Source organism: Dermacentor silvarum, chromosome 5, assembly GCF_013339745.2.
Source record: "Dermacentor silvarum isolate Dsil-2018 chromosome 5, BIME_Dsil_1.4, whole genome shotgun sequence".
In the NCBI taxonomy this organism is placed as follows: Eukaryota; Metazoa; Arthropoda; class Arachnida; order Ixodida; family Ixodidae; genus Dermacentor; species Dermacentor silvarum.
Window position 1 is genome coordinate 34,760,797 of NC_051158.1, and position 19,197 is coordinate 34,779,993.

At 47.2% G+C, this 19,197-nt stretch overlaps 1 protein-coding gene across 3 annotated transcripts in view; it reads right to left on the reverse strand.

The window, feature by feature from the left end:
* Positions 1-6,579: 6,579 nt before the first annotated feature.
* Positions 6,580-19,197, reverse strand: part of LOC119454060 (uncharacterized) — a 41,604-nt gene continuing 28,986 nt past the window's right edge. The window contains exons 2-3 of one of the 3 annotated variants that reach the window (XR_007467034.1): positions 10,276-12,176; positions 6,662-6,883 (exon numbers count right to left, since the gene is read on the reverse strand). Coding sequence is in view for 2 of the 3 variants with exons in the window: in XM_049667689.1 (XP_049523646.1) it covers positions 6,580-6,883 (304 nt within the window). In the remaining variant the exon portion in view is untranslated. Of the gene's footprint in view, positions 6,884-10,275; positions 12,177-19,197 lie in introns of all 3 variants that reach the window. The other 2 variants (XM_049667689.1, XM_049667690.1) reach the window with 2 other exon arrangements.

A 19,197-nucleotide genomic window follows, 5' to 3' on the forward strand; every position in this document is an offset into this window, starting at 1 on the left:
TTTTTTTTTCGTGCTTGCTTTTAGTGCTTCTCAAGTTAGCGTGTAAAGTGGGCAACTGTTGTCGCTCTACGCTCAAAACATCTACTGAAGTCCGGAAAGCACGTATAACCGCCCACAAATGGTTGGCTTTAAACCTCTAACTAGACTCTCGTTACCACTAGTCTTTGTCTATTAATCTAGATGTGTTAACTGATGTGTTCCGCAAAGAGTACGATTAGGAGTCGACGGCAGCATTTTGTGTGTCAAGGTTGTATTTCACGATTGTGTAAGTCACGCTGGCTTAAAATGAAAGCTGCAGGCCAATGTTGAGTCATCAGTGCAAGCTTTTCTTTGTTGCATATAATTTATTGTAACGCTTCGGCGAGAACGCTGTCGTGAAGGCAAAATAAAGAACAATGGACCGGCGGGAGCAAACGTAGCTGCGTACACATACTGATATGATAGAATAACTGCACTGGGTGAGCTCGCACCCGCACCCATAGCAACCGTGAAATTTCGTCGATGTTTAGCCAGCGTTTCAACGAAACGAGTAAGAATAATTTATCTTGTTGCTGCGTTGTTCGGTAAATGGATCATGGATACCAAACATGTCGTGTGTGATCTGTCACGATGGCCTGGAGCGCTGTTCGGCCGCCGTCGCTGAACCGATGTTGAAGGGGCCCTGAACCACCCCTCGGGCTTGGTGAAATAACATAGTCCGCGGGTAGCATACGCTGTTGTGCACATCTCAGCAAAGTTCTGCTGTCGTACGCGGTCCGTGGAGCTCGCAAGCGGAGCGCGAAGTCACCTTTTTCTCAAACGCTCCGTTTCGAAAACCCCATGATCCTCGCTTTTTTTTCTATGTGCTTTATTTCGTAATAAAGCACACTGCAATACACGGCTGCTATTGGTCGCTGCAGGCGGCTACACCGAGGCCGCCGCGGGGTGCCGCCACGAGTCCAATGGCAAAGCGCACTGCAGCTCTCTGAGGACAGCCGCGTTTGGCTTACCTTTAGCGCGGGGTAGGCACCAAATCGGAAATTTGAACTTCGCGTCACGGTGAAGTCTCCGCCGTAGCCTTCGCAGTGCAAGGCATTGGAGAAGTCAGGGGAGCACAACGGCGGCCGTGTTTGATTGCCGATAACTCCGCTTCTGCTGGACGCACTGAAGTACTTTTTGAGGCAAAGCGATTCTGAAATAGCCTATTTTCACTTCAAATGTCTTTCTCCACTTGGACAAAACGTGGTTCAGGGCCCCTTGGAAGCAGTGATAACTCACCGTGAACGACGCATGATGGCAAACAGAAATGAATGAAAGAGTAGCTACAAAATATCGCTCCATGGACAGCACAACGGGAAGTTGCCGTTCTGCGTGATAACCCTGAAAAGCAGCAACAGAAGTGGTGCCTACGTCATTTGGGCCCTTTGCGTAACCTGGCGCGGCCGCGCTATCTCTGGGATCAACCCGCGAAAGACGCTAGAAGTCCCCATACTCGATATGGAAAAGTGGTAGTAACTCGCTAAGAAAGACTTCATCTTAAAAGAGGGTAAGTAGTTTCTATTCATTGTTAGTCACAGCATGATCGCTTGAGCGCTTGTCTACTGGCTCGACTGCTCCGTCTATCATTCGGTGGACGAGCTAGTTCAATGATACGCGTTACACGACCCGTAGGTCGAAACTTCGGCACAGCATTTTCGGCGTCTCGCCTGCTGGCCACAGGTGCTTTCGGGAAGAATTAGCGCAGGAACCGCATGCAAGCGAGTCTTCGTAACCATAAGAAAAAAGAAAATTGCTTCTGATGCTGCTATGCACGAGACTTGGACACATATGCTGTCCACGTCTCGGCTATCCCTCAGGCATATCTGTGCGTATTCTGTCCCAGAAAAAAACGTTCAAATCAGTTTTAATGCGAAAGCGCTATATGCCCCAAATACGCGAAAATCCGGCGCCGTCACCACTGAGCTGTCATACCAAATATGGACGACGGCGCAAGAAGTAAACACACGTGAAAGATGCTAGGGTTGACTTCAAATTTCTCAGGGAAGGCTCCTGGAAACAAAGTTAATCAATGGCTTTGAAACTGAAATTTGGTATATTTCGCTCTAGGTGGGAAGGGAACCCGGGCCCCCGGGGTGCGAGAGGAGCGCCTTTCCCCGACGCCACGGCGCGAGGCTCCGTATAGTTACAGTTTACTAAGGCTGTGCCTAGTGCTTGCGTCATTGCACAAGTCATGTCGCAGACTGAATGGCGCTGAGCGGTCCTTCGAGTTATGAACTCGCGTTTGGATTTGGCCTTACCAAGGAGCAGTTTGAATGCAGGCGGAGAAGGAACGTGGGAAGAAGAAAAAAGAAAATTCCACGAAAGCAACTATAAGGCCTTCTCATTCCCACACGTAAGTAGTCTGCCGAATGTTTTGTTGCCTTCACACCAGAGGGCCATCAACGCACTTTTGCATTTGCTATGTTCTCGGGACTTATTTATACGACACTCCCACTCCCCCCCCGCACGCACACACACACACACACTGCGGATGGCAACCCGGTTGCTTTTCCCAGGTCATTTTTTTTTCGCTCTGTCGCTCTGCGTAAACATACCTTCTTTGCTTTGAGAGCACTTGTCTTTATGTAATCTTTACATACCCTAGTGCGCCAGAAAAGGCTTCAGCGAGAGCTCACGTTGAGCTCGCGCCCACACATAAGCACACTGCAATCTACAGTGCGGCTTAGTAGGCTGTTGTCGGAAGCTGTCTGCCTATAAAATCCGAAGGCGCCTACTACTGCTGCATTAAAGTTCGAAAGCTGAAATTTCGCGAGGTGTGTACTATCTATGGATGCGGACTATAGATTTTAGTGAAGATCGAAGGCACCCTTGAAGATAACTTGGCCAGACTGCGCCCATGAACACTTCCCGTGCTAAATCACAAAGCAAAACCGGCTCTTTAATTATTGTGCTGTCACTCTGCACCAGCAGTACTTCCAGCTCTGAAATCTGACAGCTCGGGATGTATTAGTGCGAAGGAAATATACGCCGTTAAAACATGAGACACCGTGACAATGTGCAAGCGAATACTGCAACCTTACGGCATTGTTGAAGCTCACTCTAGTCGACTGTGCGCTAAAGATCCTGACGGCGATGAAGACATCGAGGAGCCGTCCGTAGAACCCGACATGACTGACTTAATGATTTTGGCCTGGCCGGCCCGACGAGATTAATTTTGACGGCTTTTAATATCAATCATTTTATTTCAGCATCAATGAAAATCAATGACACTTCGTGGGTACAGACAAAAAGCCATTAATCAGGCTTGACAGGGTCTGTACCCCCGGGCTTGGCAAACAAGGCACATGATTTTACAATACAGAAGTAGAAAGGAACCAATCTGGATATTATACAGAAAATAGGTGTTTTCACTGAACGGTCATAAATGCGCTAGTAAGGTCGGAAATGCTAAAGGAACTGATACTGTCATCTTTATACAAATACAAACAGGACACGCGAGCGTGTTACATGTGAAGCTCTGAATTATTAAGTAGCACAGGTAACTGGTATTTTAACATTTGTGTGCCGTAATTTGTTCGTATTCTAGGCACCCTCCAGACTTCGCGTACCCTCACGGTGCGCACATGCTCAGTCTGTCTTAATCCAGACAATTGTGTAAAAAACGTGTCGTTTTTCGTAGCCAATGTATAGCCAATGACACCTGGATACAGTAATAATGTACCAAGGTTTTTACTGGCTGTCAAAACGTTTGCATACCTACTGTTTACTAGCTACGGTCTAGCTGAAACACCAATTTTCTCCAAAAGTTCAGTCCCTTTGCTTTATTAGTCCCTGTGACAGCTTGTGCGGACTCCCTAAGAAAATCTTTATGTGGCCCCTGCGTACTATACACCGGGTGCGGACCCTAGTCTTACCTTCCACCGTAGCGACCAGTTCGATGCCACTTTGCACGCGTACAACCCAACGCCGTAACATCCACGTTGAAGGCGCGTTCACTGCCGATTTTCCCCTGCATATTGTTTTGGCTGGCGGGCGAGGGCCCTCAATTCGACACTTCCGAAGCGTCCTACTCGGCTGTGTTCGTCGGCTTGAATTCGTATATGGCTCATACCACGGATGATACCCTATGGCTTTCACAGGCATCGTCTGCGTGTCCAAAATTAGGTGCGGCTGACAGTGTGGAGCGCTCGATCAACCTCGAACGCCGATTCCAGAAGTGCCAGCGTCTCCCAACTTCTCGCTGCCCTCACTTACTGCTCTGAATAACGCAAGCAACACGTGTAGATATGCAGTAGTACACTTGCCTGTCGAACACGTTCAGGGCTAAGGACTACGCATCTGTTCAAGCCACGGCTTCAAAACGGTAAGTCGCCGCTCCCGTTTTTGAATGTCGCAACACAACACATTGATCAGTCGTCTCTTGACCCTAAGCCATCATTCTCTCGCAGAAAGATGTATAATTCGAACATTTGCTAATTCATAAATAGGAATCTAGAATAGCTTTTACGTGTCCCCTTTGTTCGTGTTACGTGCAGCGCTCCAGTTTGTCAATGTCTCCCAGCGTTCTATGCACGCGTTTTTGTAGACGGGGATATATGCCTGCGTGCATTGAGGGACCGCTCTGAATCGCTTGACGACTAGTTCGTCGCTCAGTCCGTCGTCAGGCCGGAGGGACCGCCAAGTGTCTAAAGAAATATTTGTGAATATTGGGGAAAACAATCGGCAGCCCCTTCCCCTGTGGAGAAAATGGGGGTAAGCAAAGCTTGCCGTGTATCTGACCTTCGTGATGATTTTCTTTCTTTCTCTATTGATTTTTCTTTTGTTCATTTCTGTCTTTCATTCTCTATCTTTCCTTCTCTCTCTTAATTTCTTTGTCTCTCGCTCTCTTTTTCGTCCCTGGTATGTGCCATGGAGCTTGGACCCTTCTGCACTATCGCCAGGATCGACCCATTTTCGGCGTGACACCATATCACCACCACCTCCGGCGCCGACACTTGTGAGCCTCTAAAAGCTTCGCTTAAAAGCTTGTCGTGTGTCTATCTGACTTTCGTGGTGATTTTCTTTGTTTCTTTTTCCCTTTCTTTCTGTCTCTCTCTTTTTCTCTTTCTTTTTGTCCCTGGTAGGTGCCATTGCTCTTGGACCCTTTCTGCACTATCGCCAGGATCAGCGCACTTTTCAGCGTGACACCGCCGACATTTGTGAGCCTGTAAAGCTTCGCTTAATAAATGTAAATCGGTATAGGTACGAAAGTGTCTCCAGCTGAAGGAAGCGTCCAAAAAAACGCACCGGTTACGGGGAACTGGGGACGATGGCTACGAGATGGCGCCAGAGTAGCGCGTGTCGTCTGAGAAGTCTGCTGCGGCTGCTGTGAATCGCGCCCACGCATCATCCACGCGTTTCTTCTCGCCAGTGGCGACGAAGTCCCGCCGCACTTCGATCAGTTTGCAACGTGCCGCACGAGACAGATTGTCCATGCCAGCCAATATATCGCGACATGAAAACACGTATAGAGCTGCGTTGAAATTTTGCATTAGGGAGCATCGTAACCGTCGGTTAAATTTTACTTAGCTCCTTTTTATATATGTATATGGTTAGGTTAACGGGATAAACAGACAAGTGCGCAAACTTCACTATTGTTAGATTGAAATTTCAGTTCAATATTTGACACAGATGCAATTTTCGATATTTTGGAACTATTTCTTCTTCATTATGCCATGGTTGCTACATGCCAAAACTTATAATTGTTTACACATAATATTGCAAATGTAATGAAGCAGACGCGACTCGTGTATTTTGTAGCAGCTCGAAGACCACGACCCGTGCTGTGATTGCAAGAGAGCTCAGGCTGGTCGCTGCTGCTAGACTAATTATCACCATTAATTAAATCTTATTACATTTCGTGGAGGTGCTGGGTGCGAATACATCTGATTTTTTCATTATCAAGTTTTTAAATTAACCTAATTGCATTTTTATCCTGATATACATGAAAAATAGTCAGCGACTACACAGGAGTGTTAAAAGCAAATAACAGTTTTCAGTAATAGATATGAAATTTCCACTTTTTAATTGTAAATCATATCCTGCTTTAAGTCGTACAATTAAAATGGCACTCAAGCCGGCAAGAACTTTTCTTCAATGCAAAATTGATATGGCAGTGCTCAACTTTCAACCTAATAAATGTGTACAATTATTTCAAAATATTATATATCGTAGATGTTCCAACATCCGGCTCGTAACCATAGCTACCTTTTGGGTGCGTTGAAAAGGTAACTTTGGGAGACTGACGGCAGTAGTCATTTCTTTCTAGATTAAACTTTTATTGCCACGAATTCTTCACACAAACAGGAACAGGAAAAGCTCCGCTGGCAGCATTAAAAAATGTGTTCAATCCGGCGCCTAGTTGGCGAAAGAGCCACACCACTGTAGAGAAAGTAACATTCGCCATAAATTCTGAAAAAATAGCGCTATCACAAAGATGGGTTTACAAGCTTTGAAACCACTGCATAAACATAAACTAAGCAATACGAGTGATATCATTCAGGGGATAGCGTGCGCCTCGTATGTCTTTCACGTTGTGACTCCGGTGCCAATAAAACGTGCCTACGGACTCGATGGAGACGCAGAGCTATACGGTACGTCATCCAGCTGCAGGTAGCGCCTCACGTGGGCCCAGCAGTCATCGTTGAGGTCGTCCAGTTGCGTGCGTCCATCCTCACGTGGCAGACACGTGACGCGCCCTTTGACGACTCCGGCCAGTCGCATGAACTCGTGCAAACCCTGAATGTGCCGGAACCGTCGTTGCACCATGTCAGCTGCCTCGACCTGGCCGATGGACAGCACTTCGGCGAGCTCCGCCACGAGCGCTGGATGACGGGAGACGCGATCCAAACCTGCAGCGCAGTGCCTGGATGGGAATAAAGGGGATTCTTATCAGCCACAGTTGTGTGGACAGCCAGGCTGCAAAGGCGGCATCATTTGCTAATTACGCAGTTTGCAGACAGGGCTGTGAAGTCGCAACCGGCTTCAAAGCAAGACGGTCGTCTACATCCCTGTCCCTCACGCCCCATTCCCGTGAATAAAACAAGCAAAAAGAAAGAAATGACCACTGCTGCGTGATAGTCGGAGTCTCAGGGATACCTGCTGAAATACCGTTACTCTAAGCTTAGAAAATCGGCCAAAATCGCAGTTGATTCCTCCAAAACGTCGAGGCGGCCTGCTGTGCGGTGATCTCTGCCGTGCAAAGCACTATTGTTTAGCCTTGTCCCTATCCCGAGGTGCTCCACCGGGAGTCACCCAGACAACCGCGCGGGTCCGAGAATTCGAGCCCCCAGCAGGACGATCAGCTGAGCCGAGTGTTTCGTGTGCCCGAAGCAGACGCTCGTTCGGTCTCCGCACGGAGCGAGACACATCGCCGCAAGAAGGCCCAGAGCACAAGGAGGGCTTATTAGACGACTACCTTGGCGTTGACCAACTGCTACTACGCCCTATCCTCGCGGTGCGCACGAGCCGAACTGCCGACAGTTCAATGGTGGCACAACAGTAACACCCCGCTATACGGGAGGATGGCTCCAACGACGGCGCAACCAGGGCAATGTTCCTTCAGCTTGATATATCCTTCCAAGACGACCTGGCGCAGTACGACCGCGCACATGAAGTGGGCAGCGTCTCTTTGGCGTAGCCTCCAGCACAGGAGCAGCGAAAAGGTATGCACCCGCCTCTGGCCGGACCGGCCAGCAAAAGGTGTGACAGGGAGAACCGGAATGCAGTAAGCATCGTTCATGTTGCTGTCCGATAGCTTCTCTGTACATCAAAGAATCGAGTACACGTGAAAGAGCCTCAGGTTGTCAAAATTAATCCGGGGTCCCTAACTATCGTGTGCCTCATAATAAGATTTTGGCTCTGGCACGTAAAACCCCAGTATTTAAATAAATTTTCATTAAAGAATAAGACGAGCTGCTTTGTTTTGTAGAAATCCGAAACAATTTGTCAGGGTAATTGAATGAGGATTTCTATTATGGATGCATATTCAAGCTCTAAGCTAATTAAAAATTTGTAAACAACTCATTGACTATCACTGTTAAGGGGAACACAAAGGACGAAGGAAACCAATTTAGATCTGGCAGGGTGTTAAGTATCGCATGACAAACAAGTGAGATGAACATCCAGTTGAGGAAAAGTATTGATACGCTAGCCCTGGAGAGCTTTTCCTAGCAGCAAAGAAGTTGTGTGTTTGCTCTTCGAAATATTCATACTTACAAGCCAATAGTGCAAAATGAACTTAGTTTGTCCACATTGTCCTGAAAAGTAGCATCAAATGGAAATTTACCGATAAATCACTTTACGATAAATCAATTTACGATAAAAGTTCACAGGGTCTCTTATGGTATACCTAAGACGACCTGAAGGCGAAAGCCCAAGTGCCGATGTATTAAAGACGAACACATGACCTACACATTCCCCTTAATTCGCTTACTCATCCCACTTAATTCACGTTGTCTACTTCGCTTAGTTATCCCTCTTAATTCGCTGAGTCATCCTCTTAATTAGTTTACTCATGCTCTTAATTCGGCTGAGTCATCCACTTAATTCGCTTTGTCCGCCATCTTAATGCGCTTTATCATCCATCTTACGTGTAGTCAACGCGTTTTCGCGCAAGGACTTTGAAGGTCGACCGAACGATGATACAAGGCTTTCGACTTAATCTAAAGAAAGTCCCAGTCTCGCCCGAAATGCGAAGCATCGATTGCGATACCAAATTAGCAGAGAGCCATAATGATAAAGGAGTAAGGGTAGTACTTTTATCGCCCGTATTGATCGTAAACATTCGCTTGCTAACTAAATTAACAAGCATATTATCAGGCGCACCGCAAACATGAACACATCACACTCGGTAACCGCGGACACTCGCTGTCAAAACGCTGGCGTGAGGAAACGCGTCAGCAGCAGCGACTGAAGTGACCTTCGTGCTGTTGTCCATCGCTTCAACACAAACGGTGCGCCGAGAACGCATAGCACGCACAAAGCTACGAGCAGCCGACGCACCTATAGACTCTGCCCCCAACGCAGACCGCTCTGAAGATACGGCTGCGCGCAGCCGCCACATACAGAGTTGCAGCCAGAGTAAAATTTGGAGAACGCTTAAGTTTAGCCTTTAAGAGCGGAACGCGATAGCATTAAAAAAAGTTGTCGCAGTTTCACCTGAAAGGCGAAGCATCGATTGCGATAGCAAATTTGTAAAGAGCTATACGGAGTAATGATAGTAGCTTTATCAGCTGTATAAGCTTGGACATGCAGCAGCACGCAGAACTGTTGTCGACGCCGTCGGCGTTTTGCCCGCGTTCCGCAAAATGCGTGCGGCGTTGGTGAGTGTTGCCGGAGCCTCTGATATAAATAGGCACTTGGTGCCACAGCTAAACGTCGCCTCCCTTCCCTCCCCCTCCCCCCCACGGCCTTTCGTGCTTCAGAAGAAGGTGCGTTTGCTCTACATATATGGTGATTGTAAAGGAGGAACGAGACGCCTACTTCTGCAGCCCTTAAGGGAGCACGGCACAAAACGCGCGTTTGTTCTCCGCCGTGCGGTCACATACAGCGTTCGGCGGCGCGCGGCGGCGATTTCATCTCCATTGACGTCATACGGAACCTCACGGCGACGGCGACGCCGACGGCAGAAATCTGCTTTGGAGTGTCCATATAATTGCTATCGCAATAAAATCCGTGAATGCTCGTCAGGCTTCCCGGCAGTTGCAGCTTTCCTTTTCTCCCCCTTCGCCGCTGCGCGCCGCTGCCGTAGGAAGCCCCTAACGCTGCCTATTGGGCGCGCCGCTGTTGGTATGGTAGAAATGATGGAAAAGGGCTTCGTGTTTGAGTTTCCTCGTAACAGAATGATCTTTACTCGTACATTAAATTACAATTCGACGCTATCATGTCTGTAGGTTGTGCTTAAGTCGCATGTATATTAAGGATACTGGGGATTCGAAGCCGTGTCCTAAGTTAACTCGCGCACCCGATGGGCGTCCAACGTCACTGTGTGAACAGCTGGGAAGTCGTAGGCCAGTTCTTCACCTTCTAACACTCATAAGTAGAGGGGCTTGCTATAGTAGTTCGAACATATATACTTCCAGCATTCTCTAGCACTCCAAAAACGTAACTTGAAAACACAAAATAATGAACAGACAGTAAATGAACTGCACGTGTCTATTATTAAGCTCTTGTTGCAAACTTACGTCTGTGCAAAAGTAAAACATTCTTAACGACCTAACCAGTCTGAAGATGATGAAGGAACGGCGCCGTCCTTACCTGTCACACCGTGCGTGATTCAGGAACTGGGCTGCTCGGGCGACGAAGCCAGAGTTCCGCCGTGATGTCTCGCGCACGGCGAACCAGTCCGCATTCATACTAAAATTCGGATAGTCCCCGGTGACACTGCACAGCGCATAGTTCTTGAATATGTCTGGGCGTAAACCGTTAATGAAGGTGAGCAATTCGAGTAGCTGAAATGACCTCAAGTTAAGCTTTCGGATAGTAGGGCTTCGCATTATCGCATCACCGAGGATATCGATGTTCTGGCCGGTCTTTATCAAATAAACACCAATGCTGAGCTCAGCAATGCTCCTGTTCAGCAGAAGCGATCTCGAAAGTGCTGGCCACCACTGGACTAATTCATGCGCAGAGCTTAGCATGCTCACGTCCACGCACAACTTTCGGACCGTCGATGTCATTGCTATGCAATCAGAAATAGCATGAAAAATTGCACTGTCCCAGCTCCGAAGTGTCAGGCTTAGCTCTTTCAAGCGGGAAGACAGTGGACATCTGTTGGAAAAGTGGCAACATTCTGTCTTTTGTCGGGTCACATACCTCTACCCGAATTTCGCAAAAAGGCTTGCAATCAGCAACAGCCAATTCGTCGGTGATGCCTACAGCCTTAAAGAAAACTTTCTCTTCAGAGCCGCTTTCTTGAAGGGCTTTGACGACGCCAGGCAAGAGACGGTATTCTTCTTCTTCTTCTTCAACATCGATGGTCACCATCTTGAGGCTTGTGTGCTGCGACAAAACGCGGAAGAAAGGCGCCCAGTGTTCAGCACTCCAGATGCTGAAATTCAAGGCCATATACTGTAACGTGTTGTTACGCGCAATGGCTTCTTGAAATTCCGTGGTGTTTCGCCGCATTCTGAGCAATAGGACCGCCGTAGACTCATTCAGCACGGAGATGCGTGGTGACAGCCGAAAGCTTCGCAAAACTTTGTTTTGGGCAAGCATTTTTGTTGCAAGCTCCACGCTCTCAAAATCCAAAGTGACATTCTCGGCTTGCAAGCTCGAGACTGAGCGGTTCTTGAGCATACCTTTGAGAATCCATCTCAAGGAATCGTCAGAACAGCAATCACAGTTAAAGATTACTCTCAAATTTTGTAGCCGGGCATGACAGCTCAGAAATTCAAGGAACAAAGCCGGGTCAGCGCTTATTACCGCTACGCTTAACGACAAATCACGCAGTGTCGAGTTCGTTCTCAGTGCTGCCAAGAACCGCTGTGGCAGCGTGCCTTCTAGATGTTTTATGGAGGACCAGTCGAGTGCAGTCAACGTTGTCGTGCTTCGAAGAAGAGCCGAAACGCTGCGCGGACACAAAATGGGGTAAAGCGGGTACTCAAGTTTCTCCGGGCATTTCAAAGACGAAATGACATGGGAAAACTTTTCTATGTCCTCGGATTGGAATTCCGCGTAAAAATCAGAATCAAGAATGACCGATTTCAATGAAGAGTTTCCTTCAAGGGTTTTGCAAAGCACCGGGACGCACAATTCTGCCATTTCTCCAGAAGCTATGATTTGCCCAATCTGTATTCGTGCCACGCAGTGATGGATGCTAAGAAGCCAGTACAGGACCGTGGCTGCTTGACGTAGTCGGCCTTCCCTATGCCCACGATACCACCTGTTGATTTCCACCAGGCTCAGTTGCCTCCCGGTTTCTGATAGTTCGCGCAGCTCCAGCTGAAGCGGGCATAGGAATTCATTCCATACGGTAAGGTTGGAAACAATCTGACACGTTCTGTCTTCGGAAGCCGTGCACGGCATGCGGTAGTCGATGAGCTTTCCAGAAAAAACGCCTCTAACGTTTTCCAGGTCAACCAGCAAGTTACTGATCTCCGCAGCTCCAACGGGACTCGAAGCGTCTGTCATAGCCTTCCTGGAGTTCGCCATTCTGCCTGCGAAAAAAAAAAAGAAAGGACACTTTTTCAGGGAGTTATCGTTGTGTGAAGCATGATATAATTACTCCTTATTTTCGCGTTCGCGAGTTTAGTGTTCTTACTTGTCTCCCGTTAGCTTAGGGTGTTGCTGCCTCTGTCTGTTCTGACGCAGAAGCATAGCTCACTTTTGGTAGAGGCATTTTTCGGCCCGAGGGCAGTAGCAGCTGTGTTAAGTCCCTTGATAATTTGAAAGTACCGTCATTCTGTGAACTCTGCCACCGCGCCGAAACCCCTCGCACGCCCTCCTCTCCCGCCTCTCGGACCGGCGCTTTACTGGGCGATGATTGGCCCCTCGGGCCGTTGCGCGGGAAACGCGCGCGGAATGACGCTTTGCTTGTGTTTTCATTTTTCGTTGGCGCCAATGGCAGGCCGCCTCCCTCTGTTGCGAGCCAAGCTAGCGCTACCAAAACACTAGCGCTCTTATGATATCTAGCGTCAGGTGAGGATGGAGTCAGAGAACTACCTTTTCACGCGAGCCCTGACTCGCTACAGGTGATCTGCGAACAAGGGGAGGGATCTGAGGCTCTCGTTATGACATACACATGAAGGAAACCGTCAGTCGGCGAAACCAAGGCAAGCATAGGGGAGTGTTTCTATTTTTTTTCTAAGTGTTAAATACTTCGAAATTGATTGTCTAATCATTCATGAAAGAAATAAAGTGTAATCCGTTTATTCTGCCATAGTCATCGAGAATTATGCTTCGTCCTCTTCTCTGCCCTGTTTTTTTTTTTCTCGTTCACGAAGTCCGTCTTCCTCCTTTTATAATCGTTACACAGCCCCCCCCCCCCCCCCCCCCCCCTAGATCGTCAACCCTCCTGGGTTGATAAGGTACCACGTTGCCGATTGACGCCATGTCAGTAGCGTTTTGTAGTCCACTGTACCAAATTGTTTTCAAGACTCCTTGTTGGCTGGCTGTCTTCAGCACGATATAAGGACCCGTGAAAGGAGCTTTTCAGCCTTGCAAACCTTTTCGAGCTAGAATAAAATCGACTTTGATGTCACCCGCCGGGGTGGCTCAGTCAGCTAAGGCGTTGCGCTGCTGAGCACGAGATCGCGGGATCGAATCCCGGCCGCGGCGGCCGCATTTCAATGGAGGCGAAATGCAAAAACGCCCGTGTGCTTGCGTTGTAGTGCACGTTAAAGAACCCCAGGTGGTCAAAATTAATCCGGAGCCCTCCACTACGGCGTGCCTCATAATCAGAACTGGTTTTGGCACGTAAAACCCCAGAAAGAAGAAGACCTTGATGTCCGGTACCTTAGTGGAGTGAGGACGGTCGTAGTTACGCTTCATGGCGACCTTATATTTCTCGTTCTCTTCTAGCGATTTCTTGCGTTCTTGGAGGGTTAGCACGTTTGTAAGACCAAGGAGGTGATAGCTGGAAGCCACTTCGATTTCCCATGGTATGCAAAACATGGGCTGCATCCCAAAGCGGTTGTATGAGAGTTGTTATGGTGGTTAACAGCCGCTTCAAGAGTACACATCCAACCACCTTGGAATTCCGGATAGAGTGTGATAAACAGCTTGATATCTCTTATCGCTGTCTCTTATCTCTGATATCTCTTATCGATATGGTGCAGCAAAACGAAGTTGTATGTTTCGTTGTTCAGTCGATTGTTTTAACGCTCGCTTCTGAAAGCAGGGCCATTGTCAGCCACAATCACTTTGGCATTTTTGAACATTTCAAAGCTGAGTAGTGATATGACGCTGTCGGCATCGTCTTTTCCTGCCCTACACGCCACCATTCTCGTGCATTCGTCGATGGCCAAAATAAGTGCTTGTGTAGTCATCACTCCCTCCCCCTTTTTTTTTTCTTGAGCTCCGCGAAAACAAGGTGCACAGTATCAAAAGGCTTGCTTGAATACTTTTTTAGGATCATTTCGCTCCCGCGAGGCTTCAATTTTGCTTTGCTGATTTGGCATTGGTGACAAGTTCTGATATATTCGGATATATCCTGCTTCATTGTGCTCCGGAAGAATCTTTGCTTGATTTTCCAGTATGTCCTCCAGAAACCGTCGTGGCCACCAGAATCTGGGGAGTCGTGGTAAGATTCTTGCGACGCTCGTGTTAGGAATGCGCAGTCTTCCATTCTTGAAAGCCATATCTTCCGTGCCGCCCCAAAGAAGTTCGTTCAAACACCTCTCGGCATTCGGAGGTTTCAGCAGCCTTGACATAGCGTCGGCGTCAGGCAGCTTCTCTCCTGGCCTGTGAGCAACGTCGAACGCGAATTGCTGTATTTCGCTGACCCACCTGGCCAGTCTTCCTTTCGGTTCAGAAAGACTTAGTATATAGGTCAAGGCTTGATTGTCCGTGAATAATTGGAAGTGTCTTCCTTCAAGGTACGTTCTGAAGTACACCTAAGTGCCATGACTACAGCTAGAGCCTCTGTTTCAGTAGTCGGGTAGTTGATCTCTGCCTTGTTGAATGTGTTGAGTAGTACCCAATGGCTTTACGTCGTCTTTTGGCGGGCTCGTTCTCGTCCCTTTGGTATAGTACTTGCCTGTCCCGTAATGTGATACGTCAGTGTTTAGTTCAAACGGCTTTGTGAAATCTGGAATAGTGAGTACTGGGTCAGATGATGTTATTCTGACGAGTTCCTGATGTTTTCTCACACTCCTCCGTCCACAGAAATGGAGTATCCTTTTGCGTTAGAAATGTAAGGGACTTCGTCTTTTAAGCGTAGTCCTTGATAAACGCTCTGAAATGTCCTGCCAGGCCCAAGAACACGCGGAGCGAGTGTACATCATATGGTTTTGTCAGCTGAGATATGCGTTTAACAGATTCTTCTTTTGTGCTCTTTGTATGTCCGTTGAATAATCTCCCCAAGAAAACAACAGAATTCTTAAGAATTCACTTTTCTTCATGTTGATTTTCAGTCCGGCTTCACTTAGTGCATTTAACACCTTGGACAAGTGAGAGCAGCGGTCGTCACGTGTTTTCGAGTAAACAATGATGTCATCCACGTAGACGTTGCAGAAGTTACCTGTGAAATCATAAAGCACGTCGTTCATCATTCTTTGGAACCATGCTCCAGAATTATTCCACCCGCATGGTAGCCTGTTATATTCGAAGACATTGAACGGAGTGACAAAAGCTGTGAAGTGCTTGAACTCTTCTTAGAGCGGAACTTGCGAGTATCCCTTGCAAAGATCGATGCGGGAAAACCAGGAACAGCCTCCTGTTTCGTCGATTATGTCATCGATTCTTGGCATTGGGTAAGGAAATAAATTCCTGTGACGGTTCACGAACCTGTAGTCAGTACACATTCTAAATGTCCCGTCGTCTTTGGGCACTATAGTAATCGGCGACGCAAACGAAGATGTAGAAAGCCGAATAATCCCAGCGTCGAGCAAACCTTGCAATTCTTGCTTCAGCTATTTTTTTTTTCGTAGGACATGCCGTATGGTTTCTTGCGGACAACAGTAGTGTCACTCAGCTTGAAAGGCACCATTGGCACCTTGGCCGCTGGTGGATACTGCCCAAGGCGTATTAATTCTAGATACTTGTTCGGCACCTGTTCACTTGCAGTTACCAGGTTCGCTTTTACTCCAGCACCTGTATGTATTGTTTCAACCAAGTGCTCCACTTCTACATCGTCGCGCCAAGATATATTTATTTTCATCCTCTTCATGTCGGGACAAGCCAAGAGAAAACTGTATGTGGCATCCTGTACAATGAGTGCCTCGACATCCATCTTGGTGCCTTGGTATCCGACGCTTACCCTAGCCCATCTAAGTATTCGAGAACTGCCACCATAGCTACTCACGCTAACAACCTTGCCTATGAATGTCTTTTCCGGAGAAATCAGTGTTCTGTGCAAGCATGATGTCGCTGTTGTTGATGTAAAGGGCCGACCGTCACGGCGGCACGGACATTTGTTACGACGGGTTGCGCAAAAAAGGATTGCCGTAGTCGAATGCGAAAATGTATACACAAATAAAATGGCCAATAAAAATGGCTATATTTGGCTACGAAATATTTTGCACTTTTTTCTGTTTGGCTACATTTGGGCTACAACTTCTATATCTTTTGGCTACGCCGCCTCGTCGGACCTGGCAACACTGGCGGGACCACGCGGCCGCAATAAAGCGAGTCCCCTCCAGACTTCTACTTTCCGAGCATTGTGCGCGACTGGAAAAGTGGCGCTTCCTTTCCGCTTCCAGCTCTTGCGTGCGCGAGCCGCCATTGCTGGCTCGCCGTCGCACACTTTCACTCGCACATATACGGTACGGCGCGCAACGATGATTACATCGCCTGTGGCCTTTATAGGGTACATAACGGCGACCACGAAGGCAGGCATGCCCTGAGTGCCAATACAATTGCTATCGCAATAATAAAAAAATTGTGGCGCCCGCTTTTACGCCTTTTGAGATATCCAGACGACTTCTGTACATAATTGCAGCACACGCGCCGCTTAGGATGAACCAGGCTAGCTCTAAGACTAGAGTTCACAACACAAGTCCCAATTCCACGTTCAGTTATCACACAGATCATTTGCGGCTTCAGGGGTAGGCGTGAGCTTGCGGGTTCGTGCCTGATGCTGCATTTTGTGCAAGAATATGGCTAGGAGCAGGTACCGCTTGTGCGCAATCAGGAGCAATATACAGGCATCATTTGTTCAGAAACTGAAGCTAAGCACGGGAAGCGTGAGGATCTCACTGCGGACACGACGACTTCGCTGTGGCCGAATGCCGAATACGGCATATGCGACGAGCGTAGCTACATGGGCTTGTCGATAGGTCATCTTGAAATTTGTTGTAGAGCAGGCAGAACCAAAAGAGGCACATGAGACAACGTACAGCGCTGAACGACCAGCTGAGAACTTCCGCTATGTCTCCTTGCACTGAACTTCACGAACCGCTGTTGCCAGTGGCGTAGCCAGAAATATTGTTCGGGAGGGGCTCAGGTTGCAGCGCGGCCTCCTCCTTATAGAACTTATCGAGGGATCAAATACATGAATAATAACTGCTTTGCCAATGCCATTGTATATTAGATGCTGCAAACAAATTATTGAACGCTACGCACCGTCAAGTAAAATATGTATTTTTTCATAAAAAATATATTCGTATGTCCCAAAAAGTTTGGCAGAAATAACTGATAGAAATGCTGCCGCGTTTTTTTTTCTATTTAATAAGTAAAGAAAATATTACACGAACTTTAGAACTATATCAGTTCGCAACCAGCCAAGCAGTGCATGCAGCTGATATGAAAAACGTAAAGGCAATGAAATAAATAAGTTGAGGATAAATATTTTGATGAATATTTGTCATTGAAGAACCTTGTTTACATTTTTGCACATATGCAACGGCCAGGAAAAAACCTCAATGACCCTGTCCCTGGTTGCAATAGACTGCGCAGGAGCAGTTGTTACCGGTCGTGTATTGTAATTACACCGAGATTATACGCGCAACAGTGAGTACAAATAAAAGGTAGGACTTCTGCAAAATATACATTATAAATGCGAAGATAGAATGGAATATACAAATGTGAAGATACAACTCGCTAAAGGGCAAAAAAGAGTCGCTGGAAACAAAGTTCACTGCTTGTATACACAAAACCTCGCAACGAGATATTTAAATATACGTCTGAGTCTCCAATAAATCGACGTATTTAAGCAAACGTCACTGTATATAATGCGTCAAACAAGACAAATAAACATGTTGCGCAGTCACAGATAGTAAACTTTGCGCACAGAAAGACAGATGATCTAGGCAAGAACAAAACTATGATCGCAGAAATCGTGATATGTTATGTACTCGGGCCATGCAGTGGTCGCGACAGCGCCATGTTGGTAGAATTATAGAGGAATAATGCAGAAAATCAGTACGAAAATGTGCAATTTAACTGCCTGCACAGCGGTAACAATTATCGGCACCCAAAATTAAAGGAGGGTATTGCTTCTTTTCAAAAAAAGAAATAAAAGCAGGTAGCTAAAAAGGAAAGAAAAGGACAAACGAAAGCCACAGATGATGCGGCAAGTTGAACTACCCAATATCCGAGATTGTTTTTGGCAAACGCCGCGTGAGCCGGGCTTTCAATGAGCAAGGTCGGTAAAAATTGGTTATTGATGCCCTCGTAATTTTCGTATTCGCATGATAATTTTGATCATGACGCTGACTGCTAGAATAAACGGCTAAAATTTCTGCGGTTTTAAAAGCCAACGAACAGTCATACGTTTTCATAATTACGAGTTTATGAACTTGAACGAACAGAGCTGTTTACTTGCATTGATTTTTGCTGCTTCACTATCTAAAGGACAAACTTCTCTCGGCGGAGAAGTTGAGCGAAGCGGTCAATGACTTCGGACACGTTGATGCCGACGTCTCTGTGGTTGTATAGAAGCGCCAGCCTAACCATGCGTTCCACAGACATTGTAGAGCGCAAGTAGTTTTTTAGTAAACTCTTGTTAAAAAATATTCTCTCTGCGCTTGCAGAGGGCACTGGAAGCGTGACTAGAATCTGCAGCAGTTTGTACACATTTACATAGAACCTGCAGTCGCAATGAGGGAGGGCATCTATTCCGGTGCTAAAACCTAAAACACTCCCTCGTTGTCGTTGGCATCCTTGCTTAGGTACCTTGCACGAACAGTGGGCTGTTCGATTCCAGCGATGTCCGTCGTTTCGTCAGGAAGTATGGAGAAGCAGCCTGCAGCGTTTACATTTGCATCTAGGTTTTCTTTGATAATTTCACCACAAATGTCTATTATTTGGTTTTGTACATCTGGGCTTAAATACGAGGCACTACTGGGGCCACTTTCCAAATGGTTCCTCAGATATGTATCTCCACAATCAGCTCGCATGCGAAGAAGCGCTCTGAAACTACCTGTATTTTCAGCGGGGGCTATGCTTAAATCCATAGGGCCACTGTCCCTGTGGCCACGGAGAGCCAGACCTTGTCGCACGCAAATAGAATATCCTCAATAATAGGCTATTTACTTTCTTCTGTTTTCTTATATTTTACTTTGCTTGCCCTGGTCCAGC